This window comes from Orycteropus afer, unplaced genomic scaffold, assembly GCF_000298275.1.
Source record: "Orycteropus afer afer isolate SDZICR_OR568_19922 unplaced genomic scaffold, OryAfe1.0 scaffold00181, whole genome shotgun sequence".
Classification (NCBI taxonomy): domain Eukaryota; kingdom Metazoa; phylum Chordata; class Mammalia; order Tubulidentata; family Orycteropodidae; genus Orycteropus; species Orycteropus afer.
In genome coordinates, this window is record NW_006921768.1 from 6,735,891 (window position 1) to 6,757,597 (window position 21,707).

Consider the following 21,707-nt stretch of genomic DNA (forward strand, 5'->3'; position numbering starts at 1 on the left):
ACTCATGCAACCACAGGGGCTGTGGAGCTCAAGGCTGGCAGGCTGTTGACTCCAACAAATGACAAATCCAAGATCTCCAGGCCGAATTATGGACTGTTCACTCACAGACAGTTGTAGGCAGCACAACAGAATCCTGATCCACAGAAGAACGTCTCTTTTCCCAGGTTGTCCTTGGATATACTGGAAGCAGGCCACACCCCTAGGGAAACTCCCTTTCAACAGATTGCCTGCTCAAAAATAATCATCTGATCCCATCATGGGAATAACCACATCACAACAGCTTTAAACCACACAGAATTGTGTTCCAGCCAAGTTGACACACAGCTCCAACTATCACACAGACCACATACCCAAAGCAGCTACTCAGCTGCTCCAATAGATTCCACCATGAAATTAATTACCAGTCTCACCATGGGGAATAACATCCAGCTGCCTAGCCACTCAACTAGGCCCAGCCTAGTTGACACACAGACTTAATCACCACATCTTGTATAAAATATCACAGCCTCTCATTGGAGGTACTTGTAAATCATCTGCAACCTTGTTCATAACAAAATTGAGCAAGTATACATTCTGTCTCTTTGCTAACTCCAAGACTGGAAGCATAGCTGTTCCTGTCTGTGCTTCTGGATAGTTATTTGCAATAGCCTTCATCCTCTTGGGAGCTCTGGTAGCATAGTGCCTAAGGCATTTGACTGCTAACCAGAAAGCTCGTGGTTGAAACCCACCAGCCACTCCTCAGAAGGAAGATTGAACTATCCACAATCAAATGGAGTAACTGTGTTATTCTCAGGAATATCTCTGTGCAAAAATAAGCCTCCTCCAGTTCCATTTTGCGTAGCTTTTTTGTATGAGTTTCTTACATGTCTTCTATACTGGGTACCTGGATCAGAGAACCTTGGAGAAGGCTTTGATATAAATTTTGTTCTCTAAGTTCCTCTGCAGGGAAATCCATGAGATTCATCTCTAGATACAAGTCTTTGCAATCGTACATTTGCCTATACATTGTGCAGATTGTACATACCTTTTCTCAGTTAATATACACAATAGATTGTGTAGCAATGGACTGAAAAAGAAACCAAGGCTTAGAGATACTAAGCTTGTCCCAAGTCAGATAGCTGATCAGTGGAAGTGTAGAAATTGGAGTCCAAGTGACAACTCCTTATCTCTATTAAGATATTGAGGCAGCAGGCCTTTCCCTTTCCTTTTCATTCATATCACTGCAGAAATTCCTTATATACCCCAAACCAACTAAAAACTTTTTCTATGACCTAAATAGCATTCTTTTTAACTTTTTATTGTGATTTGGGTGAAAGTTTACAGAACAAATTGGTTTTCCATTTAGCAATTCATACACAATTTGTTTCTTGACATTGATTGCAATCCCCCCAAGGTAACAGCACTCTTCTTACTTCCTCCCTGTGTTTACCATTTCCCTTCATCCTTCTTTCCTATTCCTTTTTGTCTTCTGAGTTTTACCCCAGGACAAATGCTTCACTTTTGATCTCCCTATGGCTGGTTGTTCTCAAGAGTGCATACCTCCATGTTATTGCTCACCTAATAAGCTTGTCTTTTGTTTGGCTGAAAGTTGAGCCAAAAGAAGGGGATGAGTTCAGTTCCAGGTCTGAAGGATATCTAAAGGCCATAATCTAGGGGATTCTACCTGTCTCTATCAGACCAGCAAGCCTAGTGATTTTAATTATTTGGGGTTTCTTCTACATTTTTTTTCTCCTATTCTAGGCAGGACCTCCTTTTCAGAGTCATCAGCAATGATAGCTGGGCACCAACTAATTCTTATGGTCTCAGAGTCATGGAGCCAGGGGTTACCATGGTCCATTAGTCTTTTGGCCTAATTTTTTCCATGTGTCTTTATTTTCTTCATTCTTTTTTGCTCCAGATGAGGACAGATCAATAGTCGCACCTTAGATTACTGTTCATAAAAATTGTTTTTAAACTTTTTATTGTGATTAGGTTGAAAGTTTACAAAGCAAATTGGTGTTCCATTCAATAGTTCATGCCTATTTTGTTTCAAGGCATTGATTGTAATCCCTGCAATGTAATAGTATTCCTCCCACCTCCTCCCTGTGGTTATCATTTCCCTCTGTCCTTCTTTTCTGTCCATTCCCGCCTTCTGAGCTTCATCCCTGGGCAAAGGCTGCCCTCTTGCTTTCTTATGGTTGATTGTTCTAAGGAGTGCTTATCTCTCTGCTGTTATTGTGCTCACAGGCTTTAAAGACTCAAGTCACTACTCATCTAATTAGAATGTCAAATATTGTCTTTGTGGACTGTATTTTACTTGACCTTGATGTCTCCCAAGACTACAGCCTCTAAACAGCATTTTATCTTTTCAGCATATTTATGTTTTTATTTTCTCATTTGACTCATAAGAAATGCAATTAATGTCTTACTGATATAATGAAAATGTTTCTCCTTAATACTAGCAAGAAATTCACCCATCTATTACTGTTCATTGTGTGTTCTGAGTGTGTTTAATTGTATATCTGAGTTCATTGATATTTCAAGTAGATGAAGTACAAAGTTCATATAAACTGTAACACATACCAGAAGCTATGAAACTATTAATGTGTACACAATTGTATGAAATATGCTATAAATGGAATAGTATGTATGTTTTCAAATCTGCATGATTAAAAATGTCTTACTATTTGAACGGACTTAAATAAAAATACATTATTTTTATCATATGAAAATATTACATATTTATTACTATTAACTCACTGCTGTCAAGTCCATTCAACTCATAGCGACCCCTCCTTGGGTTTCCAAGGTGGTATCTCTACGAAAGTATATTGCCCAATCTTCCTTCCAAGGAGTGGCTGGTAGGTTTGAACTGCCAGCCTACTGGTTAGAAGTCAAATGCCTTAGGCACTATGCCACCACAGCTCCCATTTATTACTATTATATATCATTATAATATACTAATACAGTATATATTTAAATATGTATTTAGAGATTTTGTTCTGGAATTTGATGTAAAGAACATGGTTGATAACGCATTTTGATGGCATTTCTGATTGAAATGATGAATCCCCTTTCCCTGACAATGTGTAATATTGCGTGAGGCACATTACAGGGACAAAAAGACATTGGTGAATTTGTTTCACAGTCACATACCAGTGATACCGTCTTTTGTTTTCAAGTAATAATAGGACTCGAACTATTTCAATCTTTGCCACCATTTTTTCTGCTCTAGTCTTTGTCACATCTTCCTTTCTGGTTCTACAGATACAGAACCATCCCTTTTCAGAGAAAACAAAACAAAACAGAACACTTGCTTGTCTGTTAAAATGCTTTTAAATTCCCATTTCTTCAGATAAGTTTCCACATATTTGCATTATACATAATTATCTTTTTGTATGTGATTAAAATTGCATTATTTCATTTTTCCAAGCCATGCTCATTAATATTGGGATACATTCACTGCTTCAGAGAAGCAACGTGGTCTGTAATATAAGCACAATCTTCGGGGCAGGAAGTATCAAGTATCAAGTATCAAGTTATGAGTCTTAGCTCCAGCATTGTTAATTGCCTGCCTTTGGGTAATTTATTTATGCTCTTTCTACAGGAAGTGCTATATTCTAGCATTCTCATCTATTATTTTGGTTTCAACTATCAACTCTATGTTAGTGACTCTAGTCTCTTGGATGAAAGTGCAACATCTCAAATACAACTGGATTCAGTATTCTGTCAATACCTTTCACCCCCAATTCTGAACAAATTTCCTCACTATCTCAGATACTGATCTCGGTCTCTGTCTCCACATACAATTTATTAAGACAGGAAGACTTTTTTTAGTCTCTACTTCCAAAATATTTCTAAAATGTATCCCTCCCTCTCCACCTCTGTTTCTGTGTATGGTCCTTATCAGGAGCTCTGGTAGTGTAGTGCCTAAGGCATTTGACTGCTAACCAGAGGGCTGGCGTTTCAAACCCACCAGCCAGTCATTGGAAGGTAGACTGGGCAATCTACTTCTGTAGTGATACAGACTCGGGAACCCACGGAGGGGTCGCTATGAGTCGGATCCGACTTGACAGCAGTGTTGGCTCCTATCATCATTAGCTTAGACTATTTCAATAGTTTCCTAACCAGTCTCTCTGACTTTATCTACTCTTGTTGTCATCCCAAATTTGTCCTCAATGTTACCACCATGGTGCTTGATTTAAAATGCACCTCTGCTTAAAACTACAGGGAATTCAAATCACTAACTAAACTGTTGCCCACCCCTCCTGTTTCACTTTCTGTCCTTTCCCACCCATTACAGCTCTGGAATGTCTTTGGTCATATTCTCTCTCAGTGAAAATAGATTCTCAACTGTCCCTCAGCTAGGCAACAAGTCATCTGTCAGAACTGCCTCCCATCCTGAATGATTTAATCCTTCCTACATGATCTGTGTTCCCTGGGAATCCTGTTACCTCCACCATGTGGTTTTCCAGAGTAGTTTCAAACAACCTGGTCACATGATTTACTCTTCCTCTACTTTAAGATTCTCGCGGGCATCCTATCTGACTTATCTCTGTATCCCAAAATGTCATGCATATTCCTCTACTTGTATATAAGTGCACAATAAAGATTGTCAGACCATAATCAATACTTCTCAAACAGAATGAAGTGGCTAGGAGGGTCCATTCAACACCGACTTTAGAATCTTTGCCATTCTTCATATATTGTGTTTATGTCATTAGGTTAGTCAGGAACCCAACACCATTTAGATTCTGTATCTTAATTTGGTCAGCCTGATTTCTGGGCATTTATATACATGCAAACATTTATTAATCATCTAGATGTTAATAGATATATTGTCAGCAATGGGCAAACAAAGAAAATAAAGTAAAAAGGAGAAAACAGAGGCAAAAAAAAAGAAGATAAAGCATGGTGTAAGGAGAGCTATAATAGAGGTATGTAAGTGAGTATAAGGAAAATGACTATGTTAGGGGAAGTGGGAAGATGAGAAGACTTTGGAGATGTAACAGGAAATAATGGGGAAGAATTGGCCAAGGGAACCGAAATTGGGGCCATTCTGGCTTAAATTACAAAAAGGCAAGCCAAACTATGTTTGAATATCTTCTTAACTGACTTACACAATTTCACAAACTTGAACCTATATAAGCAGAGCCTTGCCCTCTGTTGAAGTTGGGTGGTCCCTGTAACTAGGTAGGTAATTTTACTAACATAATGCTCTATTCTTCACATAACTCATGAATTTCAGTAAATCCATTTTAATTTCTTCCAAGTCAGAGTCCTGTCTTTGGTATAAAAAATTCTGGGTCCACACAAATTTCCTGACTGGTACAGAGGTTAAGTTTTGAAAGGATCATTTATCATCATTCATTCACCATGCATTATACATCCCCAAAACAAAAGATGTCTGAAATGTGAGAGAAAAAGAACAGCAAAAAAAAAAAAAAAACAATAGAAAAAAAAAATCACTGAAAAAGCTTGACTAGGGTGATTTGAATGTATTTTAAGACTGATTGTCCTTGTGAACAGCTAGAAAAGTCAGCAGAGTTAAAAATAAAAAGCAATCTTGCTTCCATAAGCACTGAGGATTTTTCCTCACAGAGTATATTTTCCTAACTGATTCTTCAGGGAATGCTTATTTTCTCTTTTGACACTTTCAGCTTCATTTATTCCAAAGAAAATTCTGAGCACAAAGTACTTTGATCTTCCCTTTGCTTTGGTGGAAACAATAGCTTTTCTTAGTTTTGAGATGTATGTAATTCTCCTCAAAGGTTTCTCTTTGAAGATGCTTTTATTTTCTCTACTAGTGATACAGAATCTCTACTCATCCTTCATGAATATTATCCTAACGAATGATTTATTGCCAAAATAGGAAAACTCATAGTTAAGTAGTTCAATGTCATTTGTTGCCCTTATCAATTGAAAACTATTACTTGTTTGATCAAAAAAAAAAAAAGTATCAAAAGTTTAAGGTAAAATTAAATATTAGCTATAATTGCAACATATTAAGGGCAAATGAATTAGTGTAAATTCAGAGAAGTACAGTCCAGCTAAATTAAATAAGATTGCATGCATAAATGTTTATGCAGCTCTGTCACATTTTCAATAAAGCAATGGTGACATGGTTTAATTGTAGCATAGTATTTTTTCTAGTAAGAGAGACATATTGCTCTCAAAAACATCACTACAATTTCAACTTTATCTGATCTTGTTTCATGTGAAATTAATGAACCTTGGCTACACTGATGAATATTCTTGAGAGTGGTTTCCAAGAGAGTCTGCATGTGTACTCCTCAGATGGCCAGGAATTTGCCAGATTAAAAATGAAGTAGACTGGATACCACAATAAATTTAATAAAAAGATAATACCATACAAAAGAAGATAATATATTACCATTAATCTGATTTTAAATTTAATTCAACTATTTTTATGGTTTGTAGTAAGTACAAATCATAGTGAGGGAAATATGATCTGGTTTCCACCACATGTTGTACTGAGGAAAGCATACAGGTATATAACACACAAGTTAAAATAAAACAAACGAGATCAGAGGTCATTAAGTTTTAAAGAAGAGAGTGATTAATTCCAGCTCAGGTTATAACTGAAGGCTTCCTGCAGCAAGAAAAATTGAGACAGTCCCTAAATAGTTATACTATTCTGCAAATGGAAATGGAACTGAAGAGTGACATGAGTGAAGACTGGATTAAAAAAAGTTGACAAAGAACTGGATGGTAAATGAGGGCATGTTGAGTCTCTTTCATGCTCTATTTCCTCTTCAATCCAACTCTTCAACCACAACAACCTTTCAGTTTTTCCCTCCTCCTTCAGGATTGTCACACAGGCTATTCCCTCTGCTAGAAACTACTCTCAGTTCCCCAAACCTTTATCGCTCACCTGCCACCAAACATTATAACTCCACCTCTTCTTTCAGATCTCAGTTAAAGTTCATTTCCTCAAAGATTTCATTTCTGAAATCTTCTATCATCTTCCCATCCCACCCCAACTAAGTTTGGCTCCAGTGATAGTTAAGTTGTATGTCAACTTGGCTGGGCCTTGTTTGGAGTGACTAGGCAGCTGGATATAGCTATTCCCCATGATGAGACTGGTAATCAACTCCATGGTGGAATCTACTGAAGTAGCTGAGTAGCTGCCTTAGGGATGTGGTCTGCTTCCAGTGTATAAGGAGAAGTTTTGAGAAAGGTCTAGCAGCTTGGCACCCTGGACCCTGCATGTAGCTGACTTCATTCAGCAGCCTGCCATGTTTCCTGTTGACCTTAGGACTGTCTCTGAACTTGAATTAGTGGCCTGTCATTGTTTGGTAAGCTTGGGACTGTACCATTTTATTTGACAACCTTGGGTTTGTCAGCCGCAGGAGCCAGCAGCTATCTGAGTGAAGAGATGCCTTCAGCTCTAGTGGGCCAGGAGCAAGAGGCAGAACTACAGCCCAAGGTTAAGGGGCTTTCACCCAGCCCCTAGAGCTGGCACTTTGGACTCAGATGTCTAGCCTCCAAAATTGTAAGAGAATAAATCCCTGTTTGTCAAAATCACTGATTTGTGGTATATTTCTGTTAGAGCAGCACTAGAGGACCAAAACAATTCCCTTCTTATATACATGCATAGCACCATACACTTCATAATCTGTTCTGGATTGCAATTCAATATTAGTGCAAATTTTTGTTTAATATTTATCATATCCCACAAAATAAATGTTCTTGGAGGATAGGAACCTTCTTTATTGTTGTCTCTATCATGTAGTGCCCCCTGGTACTTGGTAGGCACTATAAGCTGCATACATGTAAGTATCCAGCTGTTGTTAGCCACCATTGAGTTGTATCCTAACTTATGTTGACCCCGCGCCCAACATAACAAAATGCTTCCCTGCTCTGCACCATCCCCATCATTGGTTGTGGATTGGACCACTGTGATCCTCTGGGTTTTCACTAGCTGATTTTCACAAGTAGATCTCTAGGCCTTTCTTCCTGGTCTGTTTTAGTCTGGGATTTGCACTGAAACCTGTTTAGCTTCATAGCAAATGCCAGCTATCCCTGGCAGATGAGTGTTGCCTATATATGAGGTGAGTTAATGGAGAAATGAACTCAAGTGTTATTCATGGAAAGTGAGAATGCTACCATGGAACCACCAATGCCCCTCAAGTATTCAGCAATTACTTTCATTTTACTTGATGGGATAATTTGACACTTTATAAATTATATTTTTTAAATGTTATATCTTTTATATATTTTATACAAAGGAAAGAAAGCTATAAAACTATAAATCATTATAAACTAATTCAAATTCTTTGTAGACTTAGTAATTTTCTCTTGCTATTGAACACAGGGAAGAAGTGAGAAGAATGCTGTTACACTGTGAGGATTGCAATCAATGTCATGAATCAAAATGTGTATGATTGTTGAATGGAAAACCAATTTGCTTTGTAAAATTTTACTGCCTCCCCCCCCCAAAAAAAAAGGAATTGAATATACACATTTTGTTTATAGCTAGTCTTAAAGAGAAATGCAGATGCATCTTAGCCTATAAAGAAATGAAATTCAGCTGAAAAAGAGAGTAGACAACAAATTCAAAACTGCTATGTTGTTGTTGTATGTGCCGTTGAGTCGGACCCGACTCATAGCAACCCCTCCTTGGGTTTCCAAGACAGTATCACTATGGAAGTAGATTGTCCCATCTTCCTTCCAAGGAGTGGCTGGTGGGTTTGAATCGCCAGCCTTCTGGTTAGCAGTCAAGTGCTTTAGGCACCACGCTCCTCCAAACTGCTTTGGAGGGGCTAAATCTGCACCCGGACTTTCTCTGGTTAATTTAAAAATGAGTCACCTCACTTAATAATTCTAAAAGTACAGCTTGTTATAGAAAAATTAAGGAAAAGGCATTATCTATTTTTTATTTCATTATCTCTCAAATTGCATCAAGCCTATCCTCTCATTGGGTTGAAGATAGTTTGCACAGCTCCTCATCAACAGAACAAACAAAATTTTCCATTTCAAGCTTGAATATACTGTTTGTTACTCAAACAAAGAATAGGAAACTGTTTTCTGAGGGAAGAAAGAGAAGGGGATGGGGAGTTATGTGCCTATGATTCAAGACAGAATGTAAAAGCTGAGGTCCCGTGGTTCTGCATTTTCTCATACTTTCTGATAGTTTTACTTAACGATATAAAATGGCAGTAATTCCATTTCTTCCTTCACATCCATCTCACATCAGGACAGCATATTCACTGGTACTTTATTCCCCCCACAGAGTTACAGAGAAGTGATACATTTCATGGAACTGCTATTATGGGAATAGGTGAAGCAAATTCTACTGGCCAGATAGTTCTCAGTTAAAAAAACTGCTCAAAAAAATATATGGCTCTGATATTGGTATTTGTGTTGCATTGCTTGTCAACATAAACAAAAGTCCCACCTTCCTTCTATATCTTATATAGCTGTATTTGGCATTTTTTAAAAATTTTTCTTTAAAAAAAAGCATATGCCTTTCTTTATCCACAAAAGCATACCATAAGAGAAATTTATTTTGAATAGTTGTCCAATAAAGATGATCAACTTGTATTTATTTATCCCAAATCATAAGCCTTAAAATAATCTAGTGTAAAGTTGTCACTCTCCAAATACAAAAAATGATCTCAGTTAATGAATAAGCAACTTGTTCCCTTTTAATTTTTTGCTTTATTTTACTGCTGACTTCATATCAATAATAATATTTTTTAAAAAATATTAACTTAGTATCCTTCTTTTCTAAATGAAAGGAGTACTTTGACACACGGAACACTGCTCACATGTACTTTTTACCTCACTGGTTGCCATGTAGTGCAGCTTTGTGCCAATAAATAGAATGCATTAAAATGAAAGGGTTTGGAAATGGTCAATTTCTTTTAAACAATGCAGGAAAAAATGAAGCTGATGAGGATTATGGCCAGAGGGAATAAGAAAAGAGAGTCAAATAGTATAAAATGGGTGAGAACCAAAACCAATCCCAACTGACTGCCATTGAGTCAGTTCCAACTCATAGCAACCCCCATCGGGTTTCTGAGGTGGTAAATCTTTATGGAAGTAGATTGCCCCATCTTCCTTCTGTGGAGTGGCTGGTAAGTTTGAACTCTCAATCTTCTGGTTAGCAGTCAAATGCCTTAGGCACTGCACCAATCACGGGAAGGATAAAAATGTCCTCCTCCTGCGAGTTCTTTGCTCATATTTCTGAGTCAAACATTTCACAGGCTGTTATTTCTTCATAAGCAGAAGGAAATCAATCAAGAACTTTATTTAACTTGCCACAGGAGGTTATATTTTAGAAACTGCTGTTGAACATGTCTGCTAGCTCAATCTTGCTCACTGAGCGCAAATTAAAACCAGGGTGTCTTCAGGTAACCAGTGTCAGGGTTAACACTTGTGGCAAAAGCTCCCCAGGTACACTGCTTTCTTCCTTTTTCCATAGGAATAATAAGACTAGCCTGTTGGCCTCTGCTTACTTCACTACTGCCTCATAAAAACTTCAGGTGCTTTGCAATATTATTTGCAATGGATGCATGAAACACAGCTGGACAGCAGGAATCCAATGAAAACTTCCTAATGGCTTCTCTATCATATTCAGAATAAAATCTAAATTTCCACAACAGCCAACAGCCCGACATTATCAAGCTTCTGTCCCTGTCTCCCAAACATATCATTTGCTCAATGAACTAGAATTCTATTGGCCTTCTTAGTCTTCCTCAACCATAAGCTTATTCCCATAACTGGTGCATATGTACTCCCTCTTCTTGGACAGTTCTTGCCCTACATTTTAGCAAGGTTATCTTCTTGCTTCAAATATCACCTAGTCTTTAAGTCGTTTCTAGCTACAACTCTAAACTACCAAACCTCTAGTATACCATCTTGTTTTATATTTTCTTCATAGTATTTTCATTTATTTATTTTCTCTCTTTTCTTACTAGAATGTAAACTGCATTAACAATGAATGAATAACTGAATGAATAACTGATGGTTCAGAATGAGACCAATTGGAGGCATTTGCTATTATCTTACACAAAAACATGGCAACAGATAATTTGTTTTCTATGCATGATGTTCACTCCTGGCCTTGTTCTGACTGATGATATTGAGCTTCTCCATTGTCTCTTTTCACACATGTAGTCAATTTGATTCCTGTGTATTCCATTTGGATAGGTCCATATGCATAGTCTCTATTCAGGTTGTTGAAAAAAAAGGTAATTGCAATGAATAAGTCATTTCACTTGCAAGTTGGTTACCATACTTACTCAATTTGTATGTTGTGCAAATAATTGAGAAGGTGGACTATAAAAAGAGCATGGCATCAGGACTGGAGGAAGACTCACTAATGGCCTGCAATATGCAAATCACACAACCTGAAAGCAGAGGACTTGAAGCACTAACTGATGAAGATCAAAGACTACAGCTTTCTTAATGAATTACATCTCAACATAAAGAAAACAAAAATCCTCACAAGTGGACCAATAAGTGGTATAAAATAAATGGAGCAAAGATTGAAGTTGTCAGAAATTTCATTTTCCTAGGATTTACAATCAACACCCATGGAAGCAGAAGGCAAGAAATCAAACAACGTATTACATTGGGCAAATCTATTGCAAAAGACCTCTTTTAAAAAAGTGTTGAAAAGCAAAGATACCACTTTGAGGACTAAGGTGCACCTGACCCAAGCCATGATATTTCCAAATATCTCAAATGCATGTGAAAGCTGGACAAGGACTATGGAAGACCAAAGAAGAGTTGATGCTTTTGAGTTATGGTGCTGGCAAAAAATATTGAAAGTACTATGGTCTTCCAGGAGAGCTAACAAATCTATCCTGGAATAAGTGCAGCCAGAATGCTCCTTGGAAGTGAGAATGGCCAGACTTTGTCCCACCTACTTTGGTCATGTTGTCAGAAGTAACCATTCCCTTTCAGAAGGAACCATTCCCTGGAGAAGGATGTCATCCTTGTTAAAGTGGAGGGTCAGTGAAAAGGGGGAAGGCCTTCAACCAGATGGATTGACACAGTGGGCAACAATGGGCTCTGGGATAACAAGGGTTGTTGGTGCAGGATTGGGCAGTGTTTTGTTCTGTTGTGCATAGGGTCGCTATGAGTTGGAGTTGACTCAATGGCACTTAAAAACAACAGGAACATATGCATGTGAAAGTCAGGCAATGAATAAGGAAGACCAAGAAAGAATTAATGCTTTTGAATTACCGTGTTGGTGAAAAATATTGACTATACCATGAACTGCCTGAAGAACAAACAAATATGGCTTCAAAGAAGTGAAGCCAGAATGCTCCTTAGAAGTGAGGATGGTGAGATTTCATCTCAAGTACTTTGAACATATTATCAGGAGGAACCAGTCCCTGGAGAAGAATATCATGCTTGGTAAAGTAGATGGTCAATGAAAAATAGGAAGACCCTCAATGAGATGTATTGACACAGTGACTGCAGCAATGGGTTCAAGCATAGCAATGATTGTGAAGATGGCATAGGACCAGTCAGTGCTTCATTTTGTTGTACATAAGTTCACTGTGCATCAGAACTGATTCAATGGCATCTAAAAACAGCAACAGCAATGTTCACTCCATTTTGAGACAGCCTAATATAATATACAAATTATGGACTTTTAAGAGAAACAAGTCTTTGATTTAAATGCTGGTCTTAGTACTAATTATCTGTGTGAACTTGAATAAGGTCTCCTTAAAATGTAACTGATAATAGGGAACTCATTGAATTATTGAATGATCCACATAACTCACCCTGCATTGCATCTAGTGATTAATATGTTCTTAAAAATCAGTAGACATTATGGCTTTTATTGTATTTTCTTTGTTTCCTAATATTATTTGCTATTCTGGGGAAATCTCTACTACTGGAGTGGAATCCATTGCTTCTGCCTGTCTGGCTTCCTCATTCTTCTCTTTTTGTAAGAGTCCGTTGATTGTAGTGCTGCTCTCAAACAAATATGAACATATGGCCTGAGTCTGGCTTATGAGTGCCTGCTCCAAATACTTTGCAGGAGCTTTTGAGGGAGGGGCTCATTCTTGGCAGAGTTTGCAGAATTCATGGCTGTAACACTTGATCTGTTTTGACCATCCTTCCCCAAATATGAAACAACCGTGCCTAAAAATAAATATTAAACCTGTAATCTAAACAATGCTTTCTAATGAAATAATAAGAGTTTGTTTGTTTATTTATTTGTGTTTGTTTTAAGGCTAAGGAGAAAAAGGTCCATTATGGGGTCCAATTAGTAAATAAACAAATTAATCTCCAGAAAGAAATGGTTTCTAGGGGATGAATGCTATGAGGCAAGAGTGACACCTCGGGCTAATTTGTGAGATGGGCAATGAAAGTGCCTTTAAAAAAATGGCCAACATAGTCACAGGGGACATCATGCTCAATTGACATAACATGCTACACAAAACATTGTTCCCCTCCTACTTTGGCGAGTAGCGATTGGGATCTTAAGAGCTTGCAAGAAGCCATCTAGATACAACGATGGGTCTCTCCTCATGCAGAGCAAAGAAGAATGAAGAAAACAAAAAATTCATGGAAAGAATTAGTCCTAGTGACTAGTACACCATGCAATCCTATATGACTATGAGACTAGAAGTACTAGATGGTGCCTGGCTACCACTGTCAACCACTTGGAGGGGGATCTATGTAGGAGATCCTTGATAGAGAAGGAGAACAATGTAGATCAAAACTCAAAATCATTTGGAGAAAAAAAAAAAAAGGACCAGGTTTGCTGGTCCGATAGCGCCTGGTGGAACCACTGAGACTATGGCTCCTAGCTGCCCTTCAGGTCTAGAATTGAACCCACACCTGTGCCTTCCAGCCAAAGAAAAGACAAGCATATGAGTTGAACATTTACCTGAGGGAGATACACTCCTTGGAGAGAACAATCATGGGAGAAAGAAGGGCTGCTTATGCACAGGGAGACAGCTCAGGGTGCAGGAGTGCATGGAGGGATGGACACAGGGAAGAGGTAACTGTTGGGAGGAAGTGGGAGGGAAGCTGTTGCATTGCGGTAAATTGTGGTCAATGTCATGAGACAAAGTGTATGTGAACTGCTGTATGGAAAGTGAATTTGCTCTGTAAATTTTCATCCAAATCACCAAAAAAAAAAGGTCAACAGCAGCCTGTGGCTCTATCTGAACACCAAGAACAGATGGCCCAAGAATAATTAAGAGGTTATGTGGTTACAAGAGTAATAGGAAAAATTAATTAATTTAATTAGAAGGAAGAGAAGGCATTATTGTAGGTAAAGAAGAAAATAAGGAAATCTAATATGCAACAAGTGGGATATATAATAGATTATTATTGCCACAGACACCTAATTTATACAGAGGAATTTGTGCTTTTAACTTGTTTTCTCCAAGGTAGATCGGGTAAAATGCTTTCTTATGAGAAGAGGATGGCATGGAATTAATACATGTCCTGTATTTCTTAATATACAGTTGTTACTAAATATGTTGTCAAAGCTCTATTACAATGAGCATACACAATACTTCTGTTTCCACAAACCCCACAGGCTGATAGTATACCACATCCCCATTTCTCTCTGCTTTTATTCCTAAAGGATTAATGCAACTAAACATACATTTGTGGACTGTTTTTTGTGAAAAGCACTTTGATAAACATAGTAGGAGACACCATGATAATCTTATTCCTCATCTATGTCAAAGAGCTTATAATGAAATAACAATGATCAAAAATACATCCACAAGTTTATCCTCAGTGAGAAAAATCTAACTCTATAATGAAAACCAAAAAACCAAACACAATGCCTTTGAGTCAGATCCGACTCATAGCAATCCCTCCTAGGGTTTCCGAGGCAGTAGATAGCCCAACCTTCCTTCTAAGGAGTGGCTAGTGGGTTTGAACCACCAGCCTTCTGGTTAGCAGTCAAATGCCTTAGGCACTATGCCACCAGAGCTCCCAATTCTATAATAGCCATAAATAAAATAAAATGAAAAACTACAAGAATGATTTGATGCTCATTGAGGTCCAGGGCTGTGGTCCTGAAATTTGAGCATGCCTGAGAATCACCTGGATACTTGTTCAAGTACAGATAACTGGGACACCCAAAGAGTTTCCAACCAGTTCCCAAAAATGCTAATGCTGCTGGTCTAGGGACCATACTCTAAGAACTACCGATGGAGAAAATTGATTTTCAACTCTGGCTGCACATAAGAATCTTTTGGGGAACTTCTCAAAATTCCAATGCCCTTGTGTCACTCCAGACCAATTAAAAATAAAAAGATTTTATGAAGGAGATTATACTAGAACCGGGCGTTGAGTCATTTGAATAGTAGTTCTGTAAACAGTTGGAGACAAAAGAAGCAGATGTTGAGGGGCAAAAAGTCATGGAAGAGGAAAGTATGGTGCAAGATTAGAAATGGGAGTACTGCGTGGCTAAAACACAAGTATAGAAAAGAAATCCTGGGGCAAGTCATGCGAGATCTTGATTGCCACACTAAGATGCTTTGACCCTTTTTGTAGACTTTCTTTGAACAAAAGAGTGACATGGTAATACCAGTGGTTTAAAATTATTATTCTGAAAGCAATATACTGAGCAGATTAAAACAACATTGGCCCTTGGAGACAAGATATTTGTTAGGATTCAATAGGATGCTAGACCTGTTTCCTCAAACTGGAGTTCAGGACTGAATTCTCAGGTATACATCTCCCATATGAAAGCTTAAATATTGTGCATTTGTCTCACAGAAAATCTAAAAATATATTTTATCAATTATATATGTCTTTTGTAATGATAGCTCTTGGTTGGAAGATTTTTACAAGATTGGACTTTAGTTTCTTAAGTCAGTGTTGCTCAGGCTGCAGGCATACATTTTAAAAATTTAAGATGAACATTTTTCTCCCATGAGCAGAATCAGTACATTATCTGTGTCAGTAAAACTTTGAGTTGATTCTGACTCATAGTGGCTCCCATTGGGTTTCCAAGACTGTAAATCTTAAAAGAAGCAGCCTGTCTCATCTTCAGGAGGAAGACAAGAAGAGGAATTCTAAAAGATCTTGGGGCTTTGACACTTAAGTGCTTTGGAAGATGATAAAAGGATTGCCTAAGGGAGAGAACCTAGGTAGATAATGCAGGATTGTGTGAGCAGAAAGGGAGAAACAAAGCATTCATGGCAGAAGAAAGCCTATTCATTGGTGGTAACCACCAGAATAAACACTTCCATTCATCATGTATTTTAGGAATTAATTTATATTCACAGATTAGTCTTATTGTGGACAAAAGCAGAAAATGTCACAATAACATTCTTGAGTCATTAGGAATCTAGGTAGAGCAATGATATTTTTCTTTTAAAAATAAACTCTTGGTCTGTTAAGTAATTTTAAAAAGTCACCTGTTGATAGTGTAATTTTTAAGAAAGGCAGGCTATTAATTTGTTGAAAATTAAAGCTTATGAAGAATAACATTTCTTTCCTCTACTTATTCTGGTTAAGTTTCCCTGCCATTCATCATTGTGTCATTAACACTGTGTTTACAGGCAAAAAAAAAAAAAAAAAAAAAAAAGCAAACATTAATTTATGCATTTAAAAGTAGATAATTTTTCAATACCAAGTACATGTTCTATCACATCTTTTTTTTTTTTTTCCCCCAAATTTTCCATGTTGAACCTATTCTTCTTTCTCTGTGATGGTGCCAGCTCTTTAATGGTACATGGAGGAAAATATTTTAATCTTAATCTACTGAACGTCCTAGAGGAGATCACTATATTGTAATATACCCGTGTTAATTTTCAGGAGTTCTGGTAGCATAGTGCCTAAGACATTTGACTGTTAACCAGAAGGCTGGAGGTTCAAACTCACCAGCCACTCCTCAGGAGGAAGGTCACTTCCATAGTGATATTATCTCGGAAAGCCAAGGAGGGGGTCGCTATGAGTCAGGTCCGACTCGATGGCACACAGTAACAACATGCTAATTTTCTTAGAACTGGTCAACTAAATGTTTAATCTCTTCTCTTTTATATCTTTATCTTTTCTGTCAGTTAAAATGCTCGTATAAAAACTTTAAAAATGCTACTTAAAAGCTTTATTTTTCTTTTGAAAAAGAATACCCTTCAGATTATTTGAAATATTAAATCCTAAATCAGAGAGCTTTATGTCAAAAGAAACATCACCATTAAGAATTAAATACATTGAATAAGGTAAACAATCCTATTCAAGATTTCTTACCCAAATGTGGAAACTTACTGGAAAAAAAAAAGCGTGGACTATTACATACCTGAGCTTCTGATTGTACTGTTTGACCTTTTCCAAAGAGGCTGCATTTATCTGGGCTTGAAATTCTTCCACTGAAACATTGTCTTTGTAATAATATCCTTCCATGCTCTCCAGAGCTGTGAAAATAAGTAAGTGCACTGTACATGTGATGTTTTAGACAGGAATTCTTCACTGTTAATGTAATGATACTGACTATTAGTAAAAGTATCAAATAGCACCAAATATGAACATAGACACAAGAAATTACCTTTAACTCATTCAAAAATGAATGAAAATCATTTTCTGATCTCAAAATAAATATAAAACATTTAGTGATGATCTCCATTAAGAAAAGAAAATTCTAGATTAATTGGGTGTCTATTTTTAACACATTTTGCATATGTTCTCTGAAACTAAATTCAAACTTAATATTATGTTGTTGTTGTTGTTGTTATTTGCCATCGAGTCAGTCCCGACTCATAGCGACCCCTCCTTGGGTTTCCGAGGCAGTATCACTATGGAACCTTCCTTCCGAGGAGTGGCTAGTGGGTTTGAACCGCCAGCCTTCTGGTTAGCAGTCAAGTGCCTTAGGCACTATGTATGTATGTATATGTACACATACACACACATTTATATATAACCTATTACATATACACACATACACATACACATATTACTTGTGATACACATAAGGAGTCCTGGTAAAGATCCTTGCTTAAGCACTCAGCTTATAACCAAAAGGATGGTGGTTTGAACCCCACCAGCTGCTCTCTGCAGGAGAAAGATAAGGCTGTCTTCTTTCATAATGGCCTTGGAAACTCTATGGGGTAGTTCTACTCTGTCCTATAGGATTGTTGCTGTGAGTTGGAATTAACTCAGTATCAATGTTTTTTTTTTTTTGGTTTTTATACACATATATATGCACACACAACACAAATATATATTACCTGTCACATACACACACATACACACACATTCAGAATGTGTGTATGAGGCAGAACTGTGCATTAGCACACACCAGAGTAAAAGTAATGGAAATTATCATTCTACATTCTCTTAAATCCCCAATTAAATTAAGAAATAATAGGATACATAAAGTAAAATCTGAGAAAATCATTTATACTCAAATAGTAAATAAATAAGCATGACCATATTTGTAAATTTCTACTAATTTCAAGTGTTTTTTGATTAGTATATATTTCCTTCTTTACTGACATATTTTGGCTAAGTATTTCCTTATCCTTTAAGCTTGCTGAGGTTATATTTTTAAAATTTTTGAGAATAAAAATTCCTATGGAGATGATGGCAGCAACAGGAATGGCAATAGGCTAGCACGGAAATGTGAAAGCATTTTTCTTTGACTGTATTACCATTTAGAAGTTTACTTTCAAGACCAATAAAAATTAACCCACTTAAAAATAAAACTCTTCAATGCAATAGTTTCTAAACTAAATATTGGTGTTTCCTCAAACTGACAAACAGCTATGACCATTTTTTGAAGAAAATAGGAAAATGACTGCTATTTTCAATGGTGCTATATTTTCTTAACTACTCAGAGTTCCAGAGCACGAAGAAAACCACAAGAATTTTAAAGGTATTGCTAACTTTGGATTTTTAAAAATGGTATTATTGGTTCATAATTAAGAAAAGCAATGAAGGAAATTTTGAGAGAAAGCATACTACATTTACTTCAGTATGTTGTTGTTGTTGTTATGTGCCGTCGAGGTGGACCCGACTCATAGCGACCTCTCCTTTGGTTTCCAAGGCAGTATCACTACGGAAGTAGATTGCCACATCTTCCTTCCGAGGAGTGGCTGGTGGGTTTGAACTGCCAGTCTTCTGGTTAGCAGTCAAGTGCCTTAGCCACTATGCTACCAAATTACAGGCTTCTGTCAAGGAGCTCTGATGGTGTAGTGCCTAAGGCATTTGACTGCTAACCACTCCATGGAGGGAAGACTGGGCAATCACTTCCCTAAAGATTTACCACCTCGAAAACATAAAAGTGGTCGCTATGAGTCATAATCAGCTCGATGGCAGTGAGTTTGATTTTTTTTTTTTTTTTTTTGGTCAAGGGTTGTTGGTTTATTTGTTTATTCTTTATGACTTCTGCTTTAATCAGAATGTTGGCAACTGTTCTGGCAAGCTTCTGGTGCTGAACACACAAGAAATAAATGGAAGGCTCCCTGAAAAACCAATCATTAAATAGGAGCCATAATTCCATATTCACTTTGGTTAACAAACACTTATTTGTGAAAGGCAAATAAATACTACAGGAGGATTGAGTCTATCAATAATATACTTCATGGGGAATTACTCTTCATAGTTGCAAAGCTAATGATATAATCACTTGCATTGGAGTAAAACTCCACATTCTGCTTCTTAGTAGCTGTAAAACCTTGGGTAAGACCATTAATACCTGAGGTACTCAGGTTCTTATTTGTAAAAAGAGTACCTAGTAGTTAGGGAAGGAGTTGTGGTGGCACAGTTATTAAGTGCTCATTTTCTAAACAAAAGGTCAGCAGTTTAAACCCACCAACCACTCCATAGGAGGAAGATGTGGCAATCTGCTTCCATAAAGCTTACTTAAAGCCTTGGAAACCCTTTGGGGGCAGTTCTACTCTGTCCTATATAGTCACTATGAATTGAAATTGACTCAACAGCAATGTGGCACTAATTACAGTTATTGGGAAAGAATTAAATTATAGTATTAAGAGAACCCATGATGATTATTATCATTTATTGGATAAGTTGCATAAACTAGGCAACAAGCCAGGTGTTTTAGGGCAATATCTAATTCAGTTTCCAAGAGATGTAGATTACATGTGTATATGCTTAGGAAAATGGGACATATTGGGAACTCAGAAGAAGGACTCTGGAAGAGAACATCAATTTGTGACTTAAAATCTGAAAGATTGGGGGGAGAGCCCTGAGAAGAAACAATAGAACTGGGAGAGAGCAGAGGAAAATTCAATCTGGGATCTAATTTTCATAAAAGTCTTGATGATTTGACTCTGGCTAGAATGTCCTGTCTTGCTCTAAAATTATGTTATAATGAATCAAATAATTATATAAAAGTAATTTAATATAAATTTAAGTTAACATTTCTACATTCTCATATGCTATTTTCATTATATTTATAGACAGTATTTCTAAATTGGAGCCCCTGAGTGTTGCAGATGCTGGGCTGCTAATCTAAAGGCTGGTGCCTTCAGTGCACCTATAAGCTCCTTAGAACAAAGAACTGATGATCTGCTTTCAAAAACTCAGCCACAGACCTTATGGAGCTCAGTTCTATCTTGACACACATGGGGTTGCCATAAGTGAGAATCAACTTAACACCAACTGGCACACAAAACATAAAACAAAAAACAAAACCAAATTCACTGCCATCAAGTCAGTTCCAATTCACAGTGACCCTCATTGGGTTTCCAAGGCTGTAAATCTTTTAGGGAAGTAGATCACCTCATCTCCCTTCCATGGAGTGGCTGGTGGGTTTGAACCACTGACCTTCTAGTTAGCACCAAATGCCTTATCTACTATGCCACCAGTACTAGTATTTCCAAATAAATAAGACAGCTAACATTCACAATAATGTAAAATGTTAAAAAAAAGAAAAGAATAAAAATTTAGCCAAAAGTCTTAGTAAGATTTCTGTAGCACATATATGTAGCACATATATGACATGGTAGGGAAATGGGGGGAAAAAAAAAAGCATTTAAAAGCTAAAATTTGTATGGCAGAGAAGGGAGAAAAGGTCAAAAGTGACTATTTTAGCTGAATAGCTTTTTTATTCATTGCTATAAAAATAGAAAATGGAATAACCCTGTGAAATAATAAATTCCTATTCTTAGCAAAAGCAGGTTTAACATGTAATATTGTTTTGGTAACTTCAATCCTTGGTCTCTCCTAAGCATTTTCTTGTCTAGTTTCTTTAGTTCTCATCTATATAATAACATATTTTTTAATAGTAGTACTGAGAGATTAGGTTGTTGTTGTTGTTGTTGTTATGTGCCGTCGAGTCGGCCCCGACTCATAGCGACCCCTCCTTGGGTTTCCGAGGCAGTTAGATAAGCATTTAATTTATTGAACAGTATTTAATTAAAAGCATTATTTACAATAGTTTCCTTGCTAGTTTTACTCTAACACTTCTGAATTGGTAAAAGCAAAATGTTCCATTAAAGTTAGGTTGTCAATGGGGGGGGGATGTAATCAATGTTAGAGAATATTAAAGATTAAATCATTTTAAGACTGAATGTGTGCCATGTTTCCACTCAATTTATAATTACTTGTTTTACCTCAAGGACTCAAGGATCCCAACAGGGTTCATTTCCTGACTTGTAGGAAGAAGTACTTAATGACTGTCAGCCAGAAGATGGTTTTGGTGTGATCTTCACCTTCTAGCATTTTGGGTATGCTCTGTGTTAGATGTTCCTGTGTTCCATACTTTGGCAATCTGTACCTGTATGGGCTTTTTTTTTTTTTTTTTT

At 37.1% G+C, this 21,707-nt stretch overlaps 1 protein-coding gene across 1 annotated transcript in view; it reads right to left on the bottom strand.

Moving 5' to 3' along the window:
• PREX2 (phosphatidylinositol-3,4,5-trisphosphate dependent Rac exchange factor 2) overlaps positions 1–21,707 on the bottom strand; it is a 466,421-nt gene that overhangs the window by 91,952 nt on the left and 352,762 nt on the right. The window contains exon 35 of the mRNA XM_007947357.2: positions 17,243–17,357. Within this exon, the coding sequence (XP_007945548.1) occupies positions 17,243–17,357 (115 nt within the window). The remainder of the gene's footprint in view (positions 1–17,242; positions 17,358–21,707) is intronic.